Source organism: Cibotium barometz, chromosome 52, assembly GCF_041138505.1.
Source record: "Cibotium barometz isolate CiBa-2024 chromosome 52, ASM4113850v1, whole genome shotgun sequence".
Classification (NCBI taxonomy): domain Eukaryota; kingdom Viridiplantae; phylum Streptophyta; class Polypodiopsida; order Cyatheales; family Cibotiaceae; genus Cibotium; species Cibotium barometz.
The window spans coordinates 14,594,836-14,620,743 of record NC_141097.1 but is presented as its reverse complement, the minus strand read 5'-3'; the positions used below and the strand labels follow the sequence as shown (position 1 = coordinate 14,620,743).

General features: G+C 38.7%; 1 protein-coding gene across 1 annotated transcript; it reads right to left on the bottom strand.

Moving 5' to 3' along the window:
- Nucleotides 1-18,552: 18,552 nt before the first annotated feature.
- On the bottom strand, nucleotides 18,553-20,912 carry LOC147608844 (uncharacterized). Its single transcript, XM_086788677.1, has 4 exons — nucleotides 20,780-20,912; nucleotides 20,385-20,514; nucleotides 19,636-19,780; nucleotides 18,553-18,996 (listed from the first exon to the last, which is right to left on the bottom strand). Exons 1-4 carry the CDS (start codon nucleotides 20,910-20,912, stop codon nucleotides 18,553-18,555), a joined length of 852 nt encoding a protein of 283 aa, XP_086644803.1.
- Between the last annotated feature and the right edge of the window lie 4,996 nt (nucleotides 20,913-25,908).

Genomic DNA, 25,908 nt, shown 5'->3' with positions numbered 1-25,908 from the left:
TACCCAGTGTGCATTTTTCAACTCTCCTAGTAATCAAGAGGCCTTGGAAAATCTCACTCTTCCTAATTCCATCATACCAAAACAAGCATGTGGAGTTGATCCAACTAGTTTGAGTTTAGTCACACTATCAATAAATCTTAGTACAATGTAAGTGAGATAACCTAGCTAGTTTAAGTTTAGTCACTATGAGTAGGCACGTATCCAATCAATATCATCATCTCTCATTGGTAGGGTCGATGTACACATCGATGGGGACGTTGTGTGCATGTCAAGGAGGCTATGACAACTTTGAGGTTTGATGGGGGCCATTGAAACTCTATGAGGGTAGGTCTACTTCAAAGATAGGATTGTGGGCTGGTAGTGGTGTACTTAGGAGCTCACGAGTCCCATAAGTTGATACAGCCCACTCCCTCTCTCAGCGTTGTGCTATTATAAGATGTCTCTATCTATAAACCCAAAATTTGTAATTATCTATGGTGTGTTCTTGCCACTCTGCACATGTAAGCCCCTTTATTAGGACATGCTACTCATATGAAGCAGCACTACTACACCACCATTGCTCGAGGTGCCCACACTGGGACCAGCACCACCTACACACACACTTGTGTGCTATGAGCCTACTCTTGTGAAGGACTTGTGTGCTCTGAGCCTACTCTTGTGAAGGACTCTTTGGTATCCATCAAACTCGTGCGCACTCCACTGAATCTTTGGAAGTGCCTTAAGATCCTGAACTCTGTTCTCGGTAGCATCATTGGCTAATGTAGAATCTAGAGACCTTCTAGTCCTAGAATTAATACGTGTAAAGCCTAAGTGGAGGTCACCTCAATGTCGAGAACTCTGTATGTCACCAAGTTGACTCGTGCTGAATAAGAGAGACATGCTAAAAAACATACTAGCTCCTGAAGGAAAGTATTTTTCTAAACATTATTTCTTTTGGGATTTAGGGATAGGCTTAATCCTAACCACTGGTGTCTTTTCAATAGGTGTCGGAGATTTAGTGCTAGTGCCCACCTTGGAGATTTTCCTTTTTGAGGAAGCGATCTCTTGAGGGGTGAGGGATTGGGTTGAGGAGGGGGTATCCGATAGGAAGTTCATGGGAATAGGCATTTGACCACACTCTAGGGGCTTCCTGGTCTGGGGGAAAGTGCTAGGCAGTCTCTCTTTTTTAGGAGTGGGGCTCAAAAGTGTTGCTCCTCCTAAAAATCCATGTTGTCTATTTCCCTTTCTAGGTTCCTACGAATGCCTTCCACATGTTGTCTATTTCCCTTTCTAGGTTCCTACGAATGCCTTCCACATGCTGGGTGCTTGGAATAGGTTTTCACTAAGTAATTTCTAATGGAATGTCCCTGGTTATTGCAGTGAAAGCACTTTGGGAGATTCTTGTAAATGATGGGTTTCTCTATGAACACATCCTCCCTCCCCAAGTAAAGGTTTCTACAAGGTCATAACTAAGATCCATTTTAATAATGCTTGAGTATGCCAACGAGAATTAAGGCCTAATCAGTCTTAGGAGGGGGTACAAGTGTTCAGCATCTCTACCCACACTAGGCTTCTTGTTAGCTTTGGGCCATTTGGTGAGAACTAGGGTGTCCATCTAAACAGAGAGAGTGGTGTTCTTTATCATCCACTTCCCGGCTCCACGAATATGGAGGGCCATACCCTCATCTCTGAACATGAAGCTAAAATAGTTCTTGGGAAGGTACTGTATTTGGTCAATAAAGAGTCCTCTTCAGAGCCAATTATTTTTTATTCACCCATGGAGGATGTCTGCTAGTGGCCTAGGACTGCAGCACTTTCTTGATTTTTTCCTCGTACTTTCTTACTATTTCATGGCTGGATTTTTTTTTGGCATGGGAGAGTGCTGAAGACCTTGCATTGACTCCATTTTGGTCCAATTTGGTCAAACTTTGATCGATTTTGGCAAAAAAATTATGTTTTGAACCAAATTTAAGTAAGCTTGGGGTACTCGGGACCAAAATTTGGGGAAGAAATGGTGAAATTCTAATGCTCACGTTTTTCTGCTCTTTCCCTCTTCTTTCTTGATCTTGTGATACGGGGCTCTATTCTTCAACCAAGAGCTTGCTTAAGCTTTGGGCTTTGCATGAGGGTAGCAAGAGCTTCATGTAGAGCTCCCTCATGTGGTATTTTGACATTGAATCCTACCGTAAGGCTATCGTGGCTGTGTGTGATTTTGTTATGCTCGGAGGGTGTTGATACTCAAGATTGGCCATTCCAACACATACAAATGAACTCTCCCAAGTGTAGGAAATGCAAAGATGCATGTAATCTTCAATTTCTCGAGTTTCTATGCATTAGGGTTTTCCATGGAAATTAGAGTTTTACATCAAAATTTTGAAAAATTGCTTCAAGAATCATCTTCTCTCAATGCTTTTCTACACCCATAAATGTGCCTAGTTGATGCAAAAGCATGGGCTTGCATGATTCTTGGCCTCTTCTTGCAAATGGGGGTTTCTTTGAAAATAAGGATTTTCACTCATATTTTTGGGGATCTAGGGCAATAGACTTGTTCAAATGACTCTCCTCTACTCATCCATACCTTTATTGCAAAATAATGATAAAGAAATTAAGGTTTCTTGGTAAGAATAGGGTTTTTGGGAAAATCTTCGCCCAAACTTAGAGGTCCCCCCACCTAGAATCACACAGATGAAAAACCCTAAAAAACCCTAATTACTACTCTTGTCCCCCTACCTCTTGGGCCCAAACTTAGAGGTCCCCAATCGTGCAGATGAAAAACCCTAAAAATTAAAAAATTTTAATTTTTTCCCAAAAGTGTGTTTTCCCTCTCAAACTTTCCCCAAACATACTCTAGGTTTGGAAAGCTCATTTTGAACCTCTTTCTTCCTCTTCTAAGCTCTCCATTGCTGCAAAAACTCCATACCTCTCAAGCTCTCCCTCCTTATTAAGCTCCCTCAGTCTCAAGCTCCCTCTCCCTCTTTCTTCCTTTTTTAAGCTCTCCATTGCTGCAGAAACTCCATCCCTCTCAAGCTCTCCCTCCTTCTCAAGCTCCCTCCCTCTCAATCTCCCTCTCTCTCTCTCTCTCTCTCAAGCTCCCTCCCTCTCCATTTGCTGCAGAAACTCTATCCCTCTTTAGTCTACTCTAGGTTGAGGAAGCCTATTCTCAAACTCTAACCCTCTTTTAAGCTTTCCATTGCTGCATTGAAAACCCTAAACTTTCTCTCCTCTCCACTCTTCTATTGTAAAACAAGCTTTTCTTTTCCCTTCTTCTCTTTTCTTACCACCATGGCCTCTTCCAGTAATGTGAGAAGACCTAGGGAGAAGGTGGAAGAGCTTATACTGCATAACACAAGAGATGAGAATGGAGTTTGGGCTCCAACAAGATTCAGGGTTGGGGCTTGGGTCTACATGCAGCCAAGCTCTAAGGGACCACGTCGAGTGTGCCAACTGGGGAATATGCTACATCATTCCAAGGAAGGGGCGGCTACAAGGCTTCAAGCATACTAAGAAGGAAGGACTGGTTGCCGTAGTGCAACATGTGTATACCCTTGGAGACCTATACATTCAAGGCCAACGACCAAGGTTTCCTTCAAATTGTCAGTGTAACATAAACACAGCTTTAACAACATGCTAATATTGGATTTTTTGTTTCAAAATTTCTTATGATTCTCCATTTTCTTATGTCTCTCTGCAGATATTTTCCCCTCTAATTATGTTGAGGAACAACCACTCCAAATCCTCGTTGGAGTTTTCTATGCTATGCATGCATCCATTGGAGAGGCAATGTTTGTATCTCAAAGCCCAAGTGATCTTGTATAGAACAATATCTTTTTCTTTTCTCACTCATATTTTGTAGATAAAAAACCAAGTTTATTTGGCAAGCTAGAAGAGATCCCCAACCCCCTCTTAACAATCCGCCCAAACCTGATGCTTGGAACATCTTATGCTTAAAGTTTAAGATGGTAAGTGATATCAAGACATCACTCAAGTTTTCAAAGGCATCTAGGTCAGTAGGGCTAAATTGGTTTTGTCCTTTACATGTTTTTGTGCACATGTTCAATTCCATGCCAATGCACCAAACAAAAATAATGTATATTTGTAAGGAGGTAGTGTCTAACCTCATTCAAGGATTACTAGGAGAGGGTTGGGAGGTTAATGAGGGGTCACATCAAGGTGATGTATACAAGTGCAATGTAGTAGATTCTACAGTGTCTTTTAGGTTCTTGAAGGCACGCTCTATTTTGTACATGCGTCTGCACTACCAAAGATGGATGCAAAAGCACGGGACATGGATCCCACTTCAAGCCTAAGAAGAAGAAATTATGCCCATTGAGGTAGCTGTGATGATGCAAAATGGATGGATTGAGCGAGTGGCAGCACAAGCAAGCATTGGAGCCTAACAGACCTGCATCAACACTTTAGCATCATGGGCTTTGACAATGTGGAAGAGTCAAGTTTCAAGTTGATGGGAAGAAAGGCATATCTGATTCCACTGCATGTCTAGGGTTAACCCTTACACTTTCTGGTTATTGTGCCACTTTCTATATTTTTACAGATTGGGAAGCGTAAGGAGGGGACAACCATGGTCTCATAATCATGGCAAATGGGGGACCTTGAATTTTCAACAGCAGCAAGGTGCATAGCCCTACCAACACATAGTAGGCATGTGAAAGAGTTTGAAGAAGATGAACTGAGTATATGGGAAAATAGCCTCTGTTTTGATGCATGTGAGGGGCAAGAGTTTCAGGATCGAGGTGAAGGCAATGACAAGCTTTTAAGTCAACAAGGAGACGGAGATCAACATGAAGTAAATGTCACAAGAAGGGCAAAAAATGAAGACATTATAACAATTTTAGATTAGATGACATGCTTAATGTAATTTTGTAACAGACTCTTTCTTAACCAATCTTTATTTAATTGAAATCTTAATATTTTTACAAACTGTAATTTTTTTGTCTAGCGCTCTAGTGTGAAAAGGCCAAACTTTAAATTTTAACTATAAATAGCCAAAAGTGCCTTCTTTCTCATTTTCACGTGATAGAAACCAAGCATGAGCTCACACTATCTCTTTGCATTCACATGGCTATCCACTTTGACAACTTCTGTGAGTTCCTCTCCACCACCCCGTGGGCGGGCAAGAGCGAGCTCTTTGTCATGTTCTCTCGTGAAGTCGACTTTGAAAAGTCGCTCGCCCTTGCATCCCAACATTATGAGACGCAGATTGCATACATGAAGCAATACTTGGCTCCCCACTCCATCTCCTTTCCCCATTGCCTTAATGATCGATGGGTGCCTATTGAGCTGCTTAAGTACATTCAACAATATGCATGCCCCTACATCCAGCGCCTTGAACGCTTCATCGATATCTGCATCCCCGCAGGAGTTTAATGTACCTTCAATAAGCAGGAGGTGAAGAGATTGGGGAAGGGCAATTTAGGAACTAGGTTCCTCTCGTGGCTCACCACTTTTGCGTTCCTCATCAGCGACGACGATGAGGATTTAAATGAGGAGGTAGAGATGCCTGCATTGGACTTGGTAGGGTATTTGAGGGATGACAAGGAAGTGAAGGCAGTAGGAATGAGTGTTGGTGTAGAAGAGCAGCTTGCATCATTAGAGCACTTTCCAGAGGGTGCACAATCTGTAGCTGAACAGCCCACTGTAGTAGAAGATGCAAGGCCATCTTCCCTACACGAGGAGAGCAAGGTGCTACTGCCAAAGCTTGAGATCAATCTCTTGAGCACCATTGTGGTGGAAGGTGAAGAATACTTATTTCTTCTCATGACCTTGAAAAGACAGCTGGCTTGAGAATGGATAAATGCTTGGGCATTATATGCATGTGACGTGAGGTGGACCTTGATACGTCCAACCTCGGTCCTCACCTAGATAGTGCTATATTACCCCTTGGAGAATCTATCGCAGAGACAGTTGCTTTGGTCAAGAAAACTTTGGTTGAGACCGTGGAGCAAGCCCTAGTTCCAGAGGAGGAATTCACAACCTTATAAGACAAAGCTAGAGGCTGAAAAGGATACCCTTGTTGCTGGAGTAATGGAGGAGACCAAAGCACCAAAAAAGGATGAGGCTAAGTCCTCAATTGACCTCTCCGCCGCCCCACCAGCACTTTGGCAAAAGAAGACATTGAGCAAGAGGTAATAATCGACCTTTTACAACCTAGAAACATTTGTAATTATGTATAGGAAAATATTTTGTTTTTTCCTTTGATTGCAGAGGGTGGTTGAAATTGACGCATTTGCTGGGAGAGGCGGCGGCAACAGAGACCAGGCCAAGGTCCATGGACATGATGTTGCGTTGGTGCACTATCTTGGTCGACTTCCTATGGATGGCATTGCCATTATCCAGAGGGACTACACCCCTCAATCTGCCTTCACTCTCTTCTTTTTGAAAGCCCTCTCTAAGGTGCTCTGTGTAGCCTCTATGGCACAGAGCACCAAATGTATAATTCTAATTAAAAATCCCTTGCCTTCGATGTTTTTGGTTCTGGATTTAGGGGTAAGCTTCTTGCTCGTATACGTATAGCCAAAAGCATAGGCATAGAGGATCCTCAAGAAATAGCCCAATCATTCCTTGAGCACACTCTGCCCAATAACAAGAGAAGGAAACTCAATATTGTAAGAAAGCTTTTGAAAAGATGCTGTATCATTTCTTATTATGAATACAATACATTTTTTGCAAACTTATTTTCATCAAGTATATCATTGTTTTTTCTAGTTGTACCATCAATGTTTTTGTGAATGCATGAGAAATGACCTTGGGAGCCTAGGGGAGTAGTGCCAGAACAGTGCGAATTTTGAGCCTGCACTGCTGCTGTAGAGCCCAAATTTGCACTGTTTTGGCATAGCTTCCCCAGCCCTTCAGGAGCAATTTTGATGCATTGGATGATAAATAATGTATTTTTACACATGATTAAAGGTATTTTTATCTTGTAAATTACTGTTTCTCATAATCAAGGTACTCAACTTGATTATAAATGCATCAAAAATGATTCTGAGTGGCTGGGAGAGAAGTGCAAAAACAGTGCGAATTTTGAGCCTGCACCGTTGCTGTAGAGCCCAAATTCGCATTGTTCTGGCATAGCTTCCCCAGCACTCCAGGAGAAATTCTGATGCATTGGATGACAAATAATGTATTTTTATACATGATTAAAGGTATTTTTATTTTGTAAATTACTGGGGGAGCAGTGCCAGAACAGTGCGAATTTTGAGCCTGCACCGCTGCTGCATAGCCTAAATTCACACTGTTCTGGCATAGCTTTCTCAGTCCTCCAGGAGTAATTTTGATGCATTGGATGACAAACAATGTAATTTAAGGCAATATTAGATAATTTGGAAAAAATCTCATACTTTGGGAATTACCTTTTCAACATAGTTTTGGCCATATCTTGAGCATATTAACTCCAAATTTGTCAGACATTATAGATTTAGATCCTACTCTTCAAGATCTTTCCAATGATATGTCACATGATGGGGTTTTGACAAAAGCTTGGATAGGTTCACCATGATCCCATTTTTCAAATGGAAATGGGAGTTTTCCTAAATTATCTAATATGGTGTTATTTTACACATGATTAAAGCTATTTTTATCTTATAAACTATTGTTTCTCACAATTAGTGTACTCAACGTTATTATAAATGCATCAAAAATGATCCTGAGTGTGGTGGATGGGGGAGCAGTGCCAGAATAGTGCGAATTTTGAGCCTGCACCACCGCTATAGAGCCTAAATTCGCAGTATTCTGGCATAGCTTCTCCAGTCCTGTAGGAGCAATTCTGATGCATTGGATGATAAACAATGTAATTTTACACATGATTAAAGCTGTTTTTATCTTATAAACTATTAATTCTCATAATTAGTATACTTAACTTCATTATAAATGCATCAGAAATGATCCTAAGGGCTAGGGGAGCAGTGCCAGCATAGTGCAAATTTGAGCTTGCACTGCCACTGTAGAGCCTAAATTTGCACTGTTCTAGCATAGCTTCCTCAGTCCTCCAGGAACAATTCTGATGCATTAGATGATAAACACTATAGTTTTACACATGATTAAAGGTGTTTTTATCTTATAAACTAATATTTCTCACAATTAGTGTGTGAACTTCATTATAAATGCATCAGAAATGATCCTGAGTGGCTGGGGGAGCAGTGCCAGAACAGTGCGAATTTTGAGCCTTCACCACCGCTGAATAGTCTAAATTCTCACTGTTCTAGCATAGCTTCCCCAATCCTCCAGGAGAAATTCTGATGCAGTGGATGACAAACAATGTAATTTTACATATGATTAAAGCTGTTTTTAACTTACAAACTATTGTCTCTCACAATTAGTGTACTCAACTTCATTATAAATGCATCAAAAATGATCCTGAGTGGCTGGGGGAGCAGTGCTAGAATAGTGCAAATTTTGAGCCTGCATCGTCGCTGTAGAGCCTAAATTCGCACTGTTCTGGCATAGCTTCCCCAGTCCTCTAGGAGCAATTCTGATGCATGAGATGATAAACACTATATTTTTACACATGATTAAAGGTGTTTTTATCTTATAAACTACTATTTCTCACAATTAGTGTGCTCAACTTCATTTTAAATGCATCAGAAATGATCCTGAGTGGCTGGGGGAGCAGTGCCAGAACAGTGCAAATTTTGAGCCTACATCGTGGTTGCAGAGGCCAAATTCGCACTATTATGGCACAGCTTCCTCAGTCCTCCATGAGTATTTCTGATGCCTTGGGTGACAAACTGGCACATGATAGACACTCCATGTTAAACAAACATGATGATACCGAGACATTGTAAGAGAAACTTAAAATTTTAATTATCAAAAGGTTACAAATGAAAGCTAGATAGGCTTGTTACAAAGGGGGGTTTGAAACAAAAGAGTTGTTTCAAAAAAAGGTTAATATCTAAGATCTCTAGATCGTGTCTCGCTCGCCTCAAATGCGCCGAGCTAGTTGCATGTCCTTGGTAGATATGGTAATCCTCTTTGCATGTATTGCAAGGAGGTTGGTGTCTTCAAAAAGCCCAACAATGTAAGCCTCAGAGGCTTCTTGCAATGCTTCAAGGGCAATCCCCTACACACGGAACTATGTTCTATATCGTTGGAGAATCTCCTTCACTGTGCGAGCAAAAGGGGCTCTTCTTATCAGCAACTCAGTGTTCCTCTGATAAAACTTGATTTCTTATAGAGCCCTATGCCCTTGGTGCATCCTTCTCCTTGGAGCTCTCTGTGTTGTGTTAGTGCATTGGTGACGAGGTTGGGACTTCCTTGGCTTGAAGAGCTTGACCTTTCTACGCTTGCACGCACTTACAGGAACCTCCTCTTGGTCTCTCTCATAGTCTGAATCCTCCTCTTCCTGTTGCTGTGGTACCTGTAGGGCACCCTGTCCTGGTAGTAGGGTCTTGCCACCTATGGTGCTGTGCAATGTAGGAATGTTTTCACCAACCGAGTCGAACTGCTCATCATTGGCCTCTCTGTCTTGATCTCTGGGGTGGTTGCATTGTGGAGTCTTCTTCACACGCTTGCTCCCACTAGAAGGGCCTGCATGTGTGTGCGCTGGTGTTGCTGTAGGAGGAGGGTTGGACTTTGGTGATCCCATTGGCCGTGTCCTAGAATCCAAGGGGTCACTCTCTTCCGTGGTGTCACCAGTATGTGGTCGTTGGGTGCCTTGCACTGTGTTTTGTGAAGGCATGGTAACATGTGCGGTGTTCTTGGTGCGTGCCATATCTATGTACGACTATGCTAACGTGGTGATGTGCTGGTGTGCTTACGTGGGTGTCTACGTAGATCTTGAGCTCAAGCTCTCTAAAAAAGTGAAATAAAAATGAAGTGAGAGAAGGAACTATTAATAGTTTTTTTAAGGGAAAAAAACCCTAACTAAACTTATTTTCTTAGCCTTATTACATCTAAATTTATGCTGGTGCATGCACAACCCAACGCGTCCCTTGTCTCCTCATTCGTGCACGCCAAGCACCATGCCTATGGGGAGCATTGGTCTGCAACCATTCAAGCCGAGCATGACTTTTTGCAGCCTTGCGTGCCTCTTGCGTAAGCCTAGATTGTTGGGCCCACTCTCTAACCAATACCCTTCCAAAGGTTGTGCGATAAAACCAATTGAAGATCTCTTGTAGATAGTTTGTACGTGTTCCTCCTACTACAGAAGCTCCACCTCCATGTCTTGTATTTTTGAAACCCCTCTTGCTTTATAATGTGATTTCTCCATCCCTTGGGTACTCCACATGTTGAGCGATCCATACTTGTTCATGAAATACGCACCATCATGCGCATAAACTATATGCTATATGACAATAGAATTTAATTAGAAAAAGTCAAGGTTAAAACACTAGTTTATTTTTTTACTGTACAACTTACCATATAGTGTGTTACTTTACTCTCTCCCCAAGCACCTAGCACACTTTTGGTGAATTCTATATGATATGTTGTTGGAATGATGCTCGTTCTTGGGTAGTTGTGCTACTTTGATTCATAATGCGAACCATGTTATTGAAATTTATCCAAAGCTGTTTGCGTATATTTACAAGAGCTGGCATTGGAAATCTACATTTGTGGTGATTGCGCACAAGTCTCTCCAGAGTCGCCAAGTCTTCTTTGAATTCTCTATTTTTGCTGGCTTCTCCAAAAATCTCCTTGCCTTTGATCCAGCCATGGAGACCTTTTGAGCAACCTCGTATGACATACCAGAGGCTTGCTTATTCACTCCAATTTTCATGTTTCCGCCATGGCAGCCTAGAGAATTCAAATGATGCTCTAATTTACCAAGGGCTGCAACTTTCCTCTCTTGTGTAGGCATTGTGAATGCATAATCGATATGGCACTTAAGCAATCAATCAAAGATTCTCATGAATGCATGAAGTGTGCAAAAGTGAATATGGAAAATTAATGATGGGGCTCCAATTTGAATTCCTGTTTAGTTCTCCTAGCATATCATGAGACATGACACCTTCCACCGATCTTGCATTGTTCCTCATCTTCAATTGAGATTGGAGAATATGGGTTTGCCAAGCTCCACTTGTAGTTAATCTTCTATAGTATCCTAACAAGCCAAGCTCTCCTTCACCAACAAATTGCATAAAAGATGATAAATTGCGGAAAGGAGGGTTCGCTCTTAATGGAGGGTCAACTGGATAGAGATGTCCATCAACCCAAAGATCTAACAAGCCAAGCTCTCTTTCACCAACAAATTGCATAAAAGATGATAAATTGCGGAAAGGAGGGTTTGCTCTTAATGGAGGGTCAACTGGATAGAGATGCCCATCAACCCAAAGATCTACATTTTTCTCCTTAGCTATCCTACGAGCTTGGACAGATTGTGCATCAGTAGGATGGGTTTTTTTAGAGCTGCCATACTCTTCAGTAATACGAATGTGTAAATCAACCTTCCGTTTTCTATCTTCACAAGGGGCTATACACACAGCTTGCAAAGGCTCCATAGCTAAGCCGAGGAAGAAGCTAAAGCATAGAGAGAGAGAGAGAGAGAGGGAGGGAGTGAGTGAGAGAGACTGTTAAAACTTTGCTATTACAGGTTTAACACAAATCTGTTTTTCTAAGTAGAAAATGATATTTTTGATATACAAACATACTAACATGGAGTTTTTCATCAATAAATTACATTTATGAGAAAAATTAAAAAATAATAATTTTTGGGGTCCCCACAATTTTGGGATCTGACAGTTAGTTATGTTTATGGGGTTGTGGGGGACCTGACAGTTAGTTATGGATGTACTGGCTCCTTGACAGGCTTTTGACGTGACCCTTGAATTACAAGCTTTTTGGAGGGAAAAAATTATTTTCATTATACATATTGGTTGGGTGGTGTTTTTTCCACCTCAAAATGTAAAAAAATAAAAAATAAATTTTTTTTACTTTTTGGGACCCACCTAAATACGAGAATGTTTTGCTGATGTATGGAAGGGAGATATGGTGGGAGTTAATAAGAAAGGAGATTTCAAACTAACAAGAAAGATTCAATTTATAGAGAGTGAAGATAAAAAAATTCAAAAAGTAAGAGAGAAAGTATGAGAAAAGTCAAAAAGTAAGAGAGAGTATGAGAATAGTCAAAAATTAAGAGAGAGAGAGTATGAGAATATTTCCTTTAAAAAGTGAAACTAGGGGGGTATGGCTGATGTGGCAAGGCAAAAAGTAGGGGTCATCATAGCCTTTGTCTCCCTTAAGCCCAGCTTTTTAAGCTCTAATCCCTTAAAATTAGGAATCCTTAGGAGGCCCTTTTTGGGTCCAAAAAATTCCTAATGTATGACTTGGACTAGCACTTGATGGGATCAACCCTTTTTTAACAGTCATCCAAATGGTTAACATGGCCAATTGTGATTGTTTTAACTATAATATTCTACCTTTTATGGCGATAAAAAAGAAACACTTGATTCTTAGTCTTCTGATATATATAAATCATTATCTCGCTTATCATTGCTCAATAATCAAGGAAAATATGGATGAGAGGTCTTCCTATAAAACATGATCATGCATGGAACTAGAACTAGATTCACAATGGAGTGAGAACTTAAACATGATCATGCATGGAACTAGAACTAGATTCGCAATGGAGAGAACTTAAACAAGTGTATATACTCATTTTATAGAAGTTTTTCACCCATTGAGAACTATCAATGCACAAAAGCTCAACGAAAAAACTGAGTACTATGCACCACCTCACAGATTGACCTCATAGGATATTGAGTCCACATGATTGGAATTTAACATAGACTGCATTTGAAATTCATTCTCTCGTTAACAGGAGAATCCAAGTGAGAAACCCCTAGGAGTCAAGCCAAAAAATTTGATCTCTGTTATAGACTAGAGTATTAGAAAAAGCTAAAAAATGTTCACCTAATGGATCCTCTGCACATGTGCAATAATGTTACATAATCCCTCTAGAGAAACCTTAGGCGAGAAGGACTCGCTCGTAGTCATGAATGATCTTGGGGGGGGGGTCACTCATAAATGTGTAAGTGTAGCACATGGGTTCAACAGAAGGGATTTTTTAAATCCTTTTTTTACTGTACATTTTGTACATATAGAAGGGTACCATTTAAAGGGGGTATTCACAAGTAAAATAGAAAAAGGGTATGTTTTATTCATGAAAAATTCATAGATAAGGGGTTTTTAAAATAGGCCTTAAACACACGTGATACAGAAGGTTTACTTATAGTGAACCCCCGAGTGAATGATCTTGTCAAGACTAAAAGTAAAAATTATCTATACCCTCAACACAACTCAAAAGGGACTGGGTGCTTTTATCATACTGCTTCATGGGTTCTTTCAAACCGAGAGCATGCAACATTCTTGGAATGAATCAAGTAATTTTAAGCACCAAATAGATCTATGGACCTTAATTTCAAAACATTTTCACCTCAGAGAATGACAAGTTATCAAGACTAAAGTCCCATGATTATGGCATAACTTCTTGTAAGTTGATCATAATGAAGCACTAAATGAAACCTATATATCTTGTTTTCTTATGTGTACTAGTACACCAACTTGTTACTATAATTTGTAACATGTTCTACCGTTGGTTATTCAAGGATGCTTGACTCCTCGAATACACCTAGAGTTATGGCATAGTTATAGTGCCAACTTGTATGATCAGTTCACACTATGGACCGACCATTGTATATTATAGTAGGAGATTACTTTCCCTTATAGTATGTACTCTTATCTCTTTATATTAATGGTTGTAGAGAAGAGAAGAAGATAGAAGAAAATTTAGCCATCCATCTCTCTCTTGTATCCTACTCTCTCTTGTGTGTGTGATATTACTTACACAAGGAACTCAATCTCTCCCTCACCCCCGCATTTTTATGGTACCAAATCTCAAGTTTGTGTGAGAGCTAAGGAGGGAAGCAAGTGGCAAGAACAAGGTAAGCAAGGAAGCGACACACGGGTAAGGGTATTTTCATCTCTTTCCCGCTAACATATTTGTGAGTAAATTAGGTAATTGACCTAGAATACCTAGAAAGATTCCCTTCCAAATATTGAAAATATATATCTTTTTTGAGTATTGGACATAAATTTACAATTTGATTGTCACAAAAGATAAATTTTCTTAAAATTTAAATAACAAAAAGTAAATCAAAGCACTACCTTCAAAATATATCAAATTGTTTGTACTTGAATCATCTATAAAATAGCTATGTTTATACAATGCTTAATTTTTTGATTATTACACAAATACTAGCCTCTAAAGAAACAAAAGTTTGTGTGTGATGATGTGGCATGTTTAAGATTTAAATTACTTAAACATACAAGGCAAGCTAGAAAATGAATTTATTAGTTTCTTTGAAAAAAATTCAAGCGATTTAGTTAGAAAATTGTAAAGCTTGTGTAATGTTACATTCTTTTATACAGTAAAGCTTAATATTTTGATAATTAATATTGTAATCATTATGATTTCTCATTAATGATATATCAAAATCTATAATTGAATAAACCAATTACAACGCATCATCATTTGAAGATAATGAATAGTGCTCTAACACTTTTCAACAACAACAATTTCAAATCACAAGTATACTAGAACGAATTAAATTCAAAGAAAAGAATGTAATGCTAAAAAGATTATTTAAAAACATATTGAGTAAAGTTTATTTGACATACAAAGTTTGTACTTCGCTAAGGAGAAACCTAGCATGACTAAAATCTATCAAAATCATATGATAGCATCCTTTTATTGGTGTATATGCACCTTGTTCAATTACAAAGTATCAATTCTTAAATATAAAGTGCTATCAATCCTACTTGCTATGTACCAAAAACTTAACCAGGGATGAAGTCTTTGATCTGGGGTTGGGGATATTTTTTTCGTATCATTATTATTTTCATCTCCCTCCACTATAGCTTCTTCTGTGATTGAAAGCATTAAGACATTGCCTTTGCCTTCCACCTCAGCTAAGTCTACCAATTCCCCTGGCTCATAAAATAGAGGAGGTAATGATTCTTTAGAAGAAACTGGAACTTTTCATTGTTCTCAATAGAGGTTGCATCAACCTCTTGGTCTTGATCAAGTAGCTTTGCAAAGCCCTTTTTTCACATAGGTATAAAGCATGCTTGAACCTCATCAAGCTCCATAGCCACACAATTCCATTTGCGTTGTAATGCATAGTCATCCCTACAATAAAGTTTAAATCTTTAAAATGATAATACATACATTGAGAGCTCAAAGCAAAAAAGTTAGAGACCCAATACATACATGTCTAGAGAAGAGATCCAAAACCCAATCATCTTGAAGAAGTGAGAAAAGATCAATCAAACGATTGGTTAATCGTTGAGGCTTCTGATATGGATTTACTAATAATTTGGACCATGTTACATGACAAAGCTTGTGAGTGACAGTAGGAAAAACAAAAACATTAGAGACATTTGTTTTTGAAACATGGACCTTAACACGTTTTCTCTCTCTCTCATAATATCCAACTGTCATCATCTCAAAGCAACTCTTAAAATGAAACCTAGGCACCTGATCAATATTGGATTTGACCCTGTAAAAAGTAATAAAATATTTTAAATGTAAAGCTTTGCATATTGAAATACAAAATAATTTGAAAAAAAAACAATAAATTAAAAAAAACAATGAGACATACCATACTAAAGACTCATGAGCATGAGTCTCACTCCCCAAAGCAACAGTGATAGATGTTGCTTCGCAGTACTATGAAAAATAACCACTCGCCAAAGAGAAGTTGTTGTAATAAGCTTGATATCCTTCAACATCTTTAAGACTTGCTTATATGTAAAGGCTTTCTCATCATTAGTAGAGCAAGTCATATTTAATCCATAAGGAATATCAACGACAATGAAGTTGTATTCTTTTTTTAGGAACAATATCAGCAAGATTTGAGACATCACCAGTAACAACCTTGTAAAAATAATCATTTCAAGACTTAGCAAATGAAAAAACTCTTGTAGCTCTTCTTCAATTGGTGGAGCAGTATTTTTAAGAAGCAAGCGCTCTTCCTCATGTCTAGCACGATTTAAATGTACAATGAATTGTTGAGGACAATCACTATCCTCACCACTAGCACTTGATCTCTTCTTTTGTTTAGTATTGCTTGAGGGGGATTTCTGTCATTAAAGAAAATAAAAAAAATGTTTCAAACTATAATAGCCAACTTTAATACAAAAAACATTTAGAAATTATCAGACATATGAACCTAGCACAAACCAAAACATGTACTAAGAAAACCAACAAAGAAAAACTTTACTCATACTAATTCCTTTCGATGGATATAAAACAAATATTTTGAAACAAATAGGATGTTATACATCCATTTTGAAAGAAACTAGATGTTCAATATATATTTTGAAATGAAATGGATATTGAACATCCTTTTTATGCTAATTTGGACGTTGAACATCCATTTCAACATAAAATGGATGTTAGACATGTAGATAGTATCAAAATGGATGTTCAATATCCACCTTCATGCATATATAAATATTAACATAAATGTTACATGGTCATTTTGAAAGAAACTAGATATTCAACATATATTTTGAAATGAAATGGATGTCGAACATTCATTTTGTATCCACCTTCGTGCATATATAAATATTAACATAAATGTTATATGGTCATTTTGAAAGAAACTAGATATCCAACATATATTTTGAAATGAAATGGATGTCGAACATTCATTTTGTGCCAATTTGGACGTTGAACATCCATTTCAACACAAAATGGATGCTAAACAACTAGATAGTGCCAAAATGGATATTCAATATCCACCTTCATGCATATATTAATATTAATAATGCATCTCCACTCACCATTACATCACAATTTCAATTTCTAACTAGCCATTGAAAAGCAATTTAAAAAAGACTTAGAAAATATCTAGAAACATGGGATAAAATTACTATAATTTAAAAATATAAAACATGATACCCAATCTCAAAAAGCAAAGTAGAACTCTTGAAGGGAAGCTTGTGAGCTTGAGTGTGGATATTATTCTCGTACTTCCTCCCATGAGTGACAGTTCAACTTATTTATCATCACAGCTTGGATTTTCATAAAAAAATTGTGACTCAAAAACACAAATCAAATAAATACAAAACAAAAAACCTTATGTTAAAAGAATGCACAAATAAAAGTACATAACTTACTTATTTAGCTCGACACTCATCTCTTCAAGTGTAAGCCCCTTCCTAATCACCTGCATCAAGATGCATCCAAATGTAGGGAGAAGATAAATGGAAGAATAAAAGGAAAATCCCCCAAAAATTACTTTCTCATCCTTGATACCTTGAAGGGATCGCCAAGGCATCAACTTCATATCTTCTGGAAGCTCTTTAATAGTGAAGCTTACCTTTTTGTTGCGTGCTTTTGAAACAACACTTGAATCATCAATTTTCTTTGATGATTTTTGGCCTTTCAATTGTTTTCTTTCCCACATGGTAAATATTCTTTCTTAAGCATCCCAAATCTCACCAGTACTATGAAATGCTAGTTGGAAAAGCGGATCATACTTTCGTAGCCCATATGATTGCTTCTCCTTCTCCACAATAATTCCAACTTCTTGAAGTCACTTTCTTCTAAGGGTAGAGTCTGATTTGCCATTCTTCTCAATGTAGTCCATGTACTCATGGTGAAAGAACTTTATTTTCTTAATGAAAGGCATCTTGGCATGATAGTCATTGTGATTGTTGTGATCCCAAGCCAACATCTTTGAAATATCAAAAGACTGTCTGTCAGGACATTGTGCTAGATTGACAAGTACAATAAAAGGAACCATAGTAGCATGTGGATTGAGCTTCATCCTTTTCTTTAAATTCTCCACATGGACAGTGTGTGGCTCTCTAATCTCCATAGGGCTTCTTCCTATAAGAGTATCAATAGGTGGCTGCTAAATCTTTTGAATGTGAAGATTAAGAATCCTGCCATTCTCCACCAATTTTTCTCGCTTGATTTTTTTCTTCATGGCATTTTGTTGTGATGCTATAGTACCCGAACTCAACTCTGCTCCTCCAGGTGAGATAGGAACATTTTCTTTATCTTCATCCTCCAAGCTAGAAGATTCTGGAGTTGGTTCAGATCGAGCTTTGAAATCTTTGTTACATTTTTTACCCCTAGATGAAGCTCCAATATCTTGATTACTTTGATAAACTGATGTGGCAATAATTTATTGTTGTTTGGAGGTGAGAGCTTGAGCTTTTGTTGGACCTTGTGTTGGTTGTGCTTGTAAAAGGTGTGCCAAAGCAACAAGTAGATTACCAAAGTTTTGCAAGGTAGTAAAGAGAGTTGGAGGACATTTAATCATTGAATTAATTAACCGTGTTGCTAATCAAATAATCATTCAACATAATCAATCAAGCTAGAGGCTACTGCAGATTATACCTTACTATTCTCTATGAGATATAATAATCAACTGCAAAGAGAACAGTGAAGCCTTGAAAGTTGATCTCATGTGATGCTCTGTAATTAAAAAAATGGAGTACAATCAAATATAGTGTAATCTATATAAAGGCTGCAGGATTATTAAGTGTTGAATCTATAATTAAGCTAATCCAGTGTAATTCGTCCTTAATGCTTAATGGTTGATTCATTTATTGATCATCTCCTACGTTGAGCCATGTTGGAACCGGGGCTGTAATTGAACTGTCATTATTGGCAGCTTCATGGCCCCATAAACTGTAAGAAGATGAGCATGTAAGCATTGATGATGCGTTTGGAGTCCCAACCTCCTGAAAAGAATGCATCATCTCCATATCCCACATGAAGTCGCCTTCCATCAAGCTCAAAACACACTCTGGCATTATCTCCTTCGCATGATCAGCTCCCCCCTCCATCTCTGCACCAATTATCCCTTTGCTAACTGAATTATCATGGTTTAAATCCATAGCCTTTGCATCTTCCAATTTGATCATGCCATTGCTATGATGGCAGCTGTAAGCAATAGCAGCTCCAGCAGTAAAGGATGATGGAGATGGTAGTGATGACGACGATGACGATGTCGTCACAGTCATCGTTGACGATGATGATAATGAAGGGTTATAATCATATGCTCCAATTACTGCTTTATTTTGCTCAGTTCTTGGATAGAGATCTGCTAGAATGGATAGCAAATCAGTACTACATTCCATGGATGATGATGTTGATGATGTTGATGATGATCCATATTTGCTGCCATCAGATACAATGGCAGCACCATAATCCACACCCAGACTTGCTGAAGCAGAGATTAATGAGGGCGCCCACAATGAGTTTAGCTGTGGATTACGGCTACTGGTAGGTCTAGCCTCTAATTTGATGTGATCGTTAGTTAAGAGTGAGCTTAATGGAGAGGAGATAATACTAGCTGGAGAAGATGGAACGCAGCTAGCATTAACATGTGAATCAAATTGCAAGCTTTTAGTTGCTGCAGCAGCACGTTTCAAAGCATTTAGTTGAGAATGGTCCATATCCAAAGGCTTGGCTTTGAAATTGATGGCTGGAGATTTGGGTGCAATTAGCTGATTAGGAGGGGTGATTAAGCTGGGATTAAGCTGTTGTGGGAGAGGATAAGCTCTTTGATCACGAGTACAGCGGCTAGTACTGTTAATAATGCCATTGTAATTAGGGTTGCTAATTACTTTGCTTGTAAGGTTAGCCTTTGTGATGATAGGCTTGATATTATGATTTGATGATATTGTGGTTTGGCCGGCTTTCTCTAGGGGTAAATGGGTCTGTGGATCTATGCCCATGTTGCGCAGCTTCTTCTTCAAATGAGTGTTCCAGTAGTTCTTGATCTCATTGTCTGTCCGCCCAGGCAGCCTCCCAGCAATCAAAGACCATCTGCCAAACGCAAATTGATTACAATCTGATTAATATAGCTTAATCTGGTTCACAATGCAATATTAAACTGATAAATATAGCTTTCATCGATCATTTGATTTTAGCAATATGGTTTTTATTAATCCTTTGAACTTTCATTCATTCTTCGATTAATTTAGCTATCGGCTAATCGAATGAAAGGCAATATAAATATTGATCAAATTTAATACGAGTATCATGTGCGTTAAATCAGCGCTGATCAAGAAGGGAGATTAAAGATTGATTTAATCAGTATAAATCAGTACATTTTGGGTGCCGAATATTTTAATTACAGGAAGGATTCTAATTAATGTGGGTGCTAATCAATCTCTGTGAGTACTCTGTGATTACGTTAATGATTTGACTGAGATTATTGGTACTGCTAGATTTGTACAGTAATATGGGTGGAAATCATCAGTATTATGGGTGCTGTGATCATCATTAACGAAGCAGTATTGCGAGATTTGTACAGTAATTATACGAGTGGAAATCATCAGTATTATTATGGGTGCTGTGGTCATGATTAGCGAAGCAACAGGATGGGTGTTGATTAATAAGAGTGATTTAGGTTAAGCATTAGTTAAACCTGTTGCCTAGCACGGAGTGCAGCTTGATGATAAGCCTATCCTCTTCTTCGGAGATGTTTCCACGTTTCAAATCTGGCCGCAGGTAGTTAATCCAGCGTAGCCTGCAACTCTTTCCGCAGCGCAGAAGCCCTACACGCAAATTGATCAAGCTATTAAATACCATGTAATTAAAAGCAAGATTATGCGCTGATAACCTCATCAAAGATATAACTGTGATTCCCAGCGAGATTAGCCTCAGATTAGCACACTGATGATTATGATAAAACATAAATGTCAATGAAAAGCATATGAGCATAATGAAACAGAAAATGAAAAGCACTTAAGCCGAAGGATGATTAGTTCAAGATCAAGTTAAGTAGTGAGATTTCGGGCTCTCAAGATCATTAATTGCTACCTGCAGCTTTAGGCAAAGTACGCCAGCAGCCTTCACCGTGACCTTTGATGTACTGTATTAATCTCATGTCTTCCTCGCGAGTCCAGGGGCCTCTGTTAAGACCCACTTTCTCACAGCAAGGAGCCCTCCCCATGCTGCAGGTAACGATGCGATTAAGCAAGCGATTAGCTATGCGCGTAAGCGATTGATTAACAACGCGAGTAAGCAAGAAGAGCTCACAATACTATTGATCAGCTCAAATACTGCAAGAGTACTGCATATGATATGATAATCGTTGCTAATTGAGATTTAGAACACGAATTACAAGCGAGCAGGATGGGTTTGAAAGGAGATTAAATAGGTAATAATGATTAGAGGGCGTCAAAGATCATTCGATAGACGTGGGTTGAAGGCAGTAAAGGGCGATGGGGTTAATGATTTGATTAGAGACAGATAATATATATAGGGCTAAAGCTTAGGATAAGAGGGGATGATGTTTGTAGGTACAAAATTGTGTGCGAGATGAGGGCTGACTAATGGAAGGGGGCATTCACTTCATATGATTCGACCAAAGAAGGGGCGGGGATGCAGCCTCCAATTCTGCCGCACTTCATTAAAAAAGCCTTTTTAGCGCCAAAACATGCAACAGCAAGAGTCTGGCCGTAAGAGGAGGAGCCTTTCACAAAACAAATTCATTGGAACAAACACACATACACACACACTCACTCACTGTCTTCTACCTCCTCCCTCTACGTGTGCATGCATGCCATGTGTCTTCCCCCCATCTGCCACCCTCTCCCTCACACACACACACTCACTGTCTTCTACCTCCTCCCTCTACGTGTGCATGCATGCCATGTGTCTTCCCCCATCTGCCATCCTCTCCCTCATTAGCCCTTCTAAATCCCAATCCTTAGACTCAACACACACACACACACACACACTTCTACCTCCTCCCTCTACGTGTGCATGCATGCCATGTGTCTTCCCCCCATCTGCCACCCTCTCCCTCACACACACACACTCACTGTCTTCTACCTCCTCCCTCTACGTGTGCATGCATGCCATGTGTCTTCCCCCCATCTGCCATCCTCTCCCTCATTAGGCCTTCTAAATCCCAATCCTTAGAGCCAACACACACACACACACTTCTACCTCCTCCCTCTACGTGTGCATGCATGCCATGTGTCTTCCCCCATCAACCACCTCATTAACCCTTCTAGATTCCATTCATTAGAACCAACACACACACACATTTACACACACTTCTACCTCTTAGGGTTTAGAGCTTCAGGTTTAGGGTTTACTCGTAAATTCCAGTCATTAGAGCGCATGCGCGCTTGCACACACACATGTACACACACTTCTACCTCTTAGGGTTTAGAGTTTAGGGTTGAGAGTTTAGGGTTTACTCGTAAATTTCAGTCATTAGAGCCAGCACACACACACACACACACACACACACACACACACACACACTCACACATTAATAGAGCCAACACACAGACACTCCTACCTCGTCCTTCTACGTGTCCATGCATGCCATGTGTCTTCCCCCATCAGCCACCCTCATCCTCATTAAACCCTTCTAAATTCTAGTCAAAATCTCTATAATTTGTATAAGAGATTGGCCTTGCTTACTTGCATCTTGAATTCCTTACACATTTTTGTTCCACATCCTCCTCGATGATCCATAATAACCCCTCTTTTTACAACCTTTCGTGGTACCAAACATGATGACATGCCACATAGCACCATACCATAGCAATGCCCTCGTATTATCACTCACACACATGGTACCAGAAGAGAAAAAGACACACTCTCTTCCTCATGCTTAAAAAACTCCAAGCCCAAATTATTTAGCGATGTCCTATCGATTTTAGTTATTTAGTGATGCCATATTGACTTTGATCCCTCAAGCTATACAGTTCTCATTCTCTCAAGTGGCCTCTCCATGGAAACATGCAGCTTGTCAAGGGTTTACCCCCTTCATCATGAGGAATCATAACCATATTCTCCTTGCTACCGCTTAAGTATACTAAATGTCATCACCATATGGAAAAAAAAAGGTGTAGCTTTTTTGTGAGTACAAACACAACTCATAATATCGCACCATTTACTTGACTCCAAATAGTCAAACTATCCTGCTAGCTTTTAGCTTAACTAGCAACATATTTATAAATTTCTCATATGTGCCTAGATAATTGTGTTTTTTTAATCATAGAAATCTATGATAAATTTTCTAATCACACTCTAAGAAATCCCAAGAGAGCTCAATCCTAATAATCCGCATGAGTGAACTCAAATTCTGCCAAAAATGGCATCAATCCTCTTTCTCAAAAACTATGTGCACGGCCAATGTTAGACGAGCAATCCTACAAGAGTGTCTACCACCACGTCACTTTTGGAGAGACTAAAGAAGAGGCTACATAAAATATGTCATGTATTATTAACATTGGCAAAACATCCGTGTTCAGGAGCCTCTATCTCCCAAACTATGAGGAGCTAGAAAAATTCCCTGTTGATGAGTCTCTATCTCCCAAAAAGCTATGTTGAGGATCCTTTATCTCCCAAAAAAATCCTTGAAGCCCTCTGAATTTTGCACGTTTTTGCTTTTGAGGTCCTTAGGCCCAAAAAATTTTATGATAACAATATCCCAAAAGTAAGTTGTATTCCATATACGAAGCTATTTTGGGAAACGATCGATAATGAGTTGCAGACCATGGCTGTTCTAGTAATTTTAAGTACCAACACAACTATATTTTACTGTGTAACCTAAGACGTATGTCTGATGTAAGATTCTACACCAAACACATAATACATGCCTAACATAGGGGCAAACATGCCAAAAGAAAGGACTAGTTTAAAAGAAAATACATTCTCTCATCCTAATATTTTGACCTAGGACCTCATGTACTTCTTGATTAATCAAACTCACATATACATCAAGGAACAAAGCATAGACTTGAATAAAATTGACAAGATTAAAGCATAACATAAAACATGAGATAGAGTAAACATCACCATCAACACACTATTGGGTACAATCTCCACCCTCATGCGTGCAACTCCACTTTCAGGTGGATGCATGTTAACACGCTACACTTTTTTAGGCTTTTAGCAGTGCTTCTTAGTAGTGTTAACATAAAAAATGGGCATGTGGTAGAATTTTTGCAAATAAAATTAGAACTTTTCAGAGATTATACATAAAGATTCTCTTTTTCAAGAGATTTCCAATGATGTATAGCATGATAGCAAATTTTACATTGTGGGCCATATTTGGATCCAAAAGTCATTATAAAAAGTCATGCTAACTAGCACTTGTCCCGAACACAGCATGTTAACATGCTTCCACCCTTAATTCATGATATGAGTATTTTGAGAATATTATTCAATACGTAGCCCAAGGAGCCAATAATAGTTGTGTGTACAAAAATAGGGCTTGCTTTTTCCCTTTTACAAAAATAGTTCGTGCACACTATAAGTGTAAAATAACCAAAACTCCTCTAACACACATACTAATAAAATAGCAATGCCACGCACAGGCGTACATAAATAATATGTATAATCATTTGGCACATGGCCAGGACAACAACTCATATGAAATAATAATAATCCAAGATGATGTAGACAAGATCCTCCACAGGCCATGTGCAACACATGCACTGCTCATCACCTATCTCACAAATGTAAACACATTAGCTGTTCTAATTAATTGCTATCACAACAATTAATCCAAATATGAAACATTGATAGGCACAAATACATCATACACTCACCACTTGTTACACTTTGATGAGAGTATCATTATACACATCATCTAACATGGCATGTCTTAGCACTTGTTACACTTTGATGAGCATATCACTATACACATCATCTAGCATGACATGTCATTTGTATAAACTACGTGTTACACTTCGACTGTGTACAGTTGTCTAGCGTAGTCCTCTTGTTTCACTTTGACAACACATAATCGACAAGCATGGCACTACTTGTTACACTTCAACAACGTACACTCGATAAGCATGGTCTCAAGCTATACTAATAACACTAGGTAACTAGTATTTGACGTGGAGTCACTTACGATACTAATTCATTAGCATGCCACACTAGCATTCGGGCATCCCCTTTTAGGCAAACAGTGACATTATGTAACATCCCTCCTCTGTCACATGACCTTATATACTTGTAGAATTAATCAAATCCACATACACATCAACGAACAAATCATAGACTTTAATCAAATTGACAAGATTAAGGCATAACATAAAACATGAGATAGAGTAAACATCACCATCAACACACTATTGGGTGCAATCTCCTCTCCCCATGCGTGCAGCTCTGCTTTCATGATATGAGTAATTTGAGAATTGTATTCAATATATAGCCCAAGGAGCTAATAATACTTGTGCGTAAAACAATAGGGCTTGCTTTTCCACTTTTACAAAAATAACTCAAGCACTAAATCTTATTCACATACTAAGTGTAAAATAACCGAAACTCCTCAAACACGCATGCTAGTAAAATAGCAATGCCACGCATAAGCATGCATAAATAATATGTACAATCTTTTGGCACATGGCCAACAAAATAACTCATATGAAATAATAATAATCCAAGGTTATATAGACAAGATCCTCCCTGTGCGACACACACACTGCTCATCACCTATCTCACAAACGTAAACATATTAGTTTCTCCAATTAATTATTATCATAATAATTAATCCCAATTTGAAATGTTGATAGGCACAAACACAACATACACTCACCACTTGTTACACTTCGATGAGAGAATCATTATACACATCATCTATCATGGCATGTCTTACCACTCGCTTGAGCATATCACTATACACATCATCTATCATGGCATGTCTTATGACTTGTTACACTTCGATGAGCATATTACTATACACATCATCTAGCATGGCATGTTATTTACATAAACCACTTGTTACACTTCGACCATGTGCAGTTGTCTAGCATAGTACACTTGTTTTACTTTGATAACACACAGTTTACAAGCATGGCACTACCCATGTGTGGCAAATGATTATATATATTATTTATACGCGCTTGAGCATGGCCCTTGCTATTTTATTAGCACATGTGTTAGAGAAGTTTTGGTTATTTTATACTTAGTGT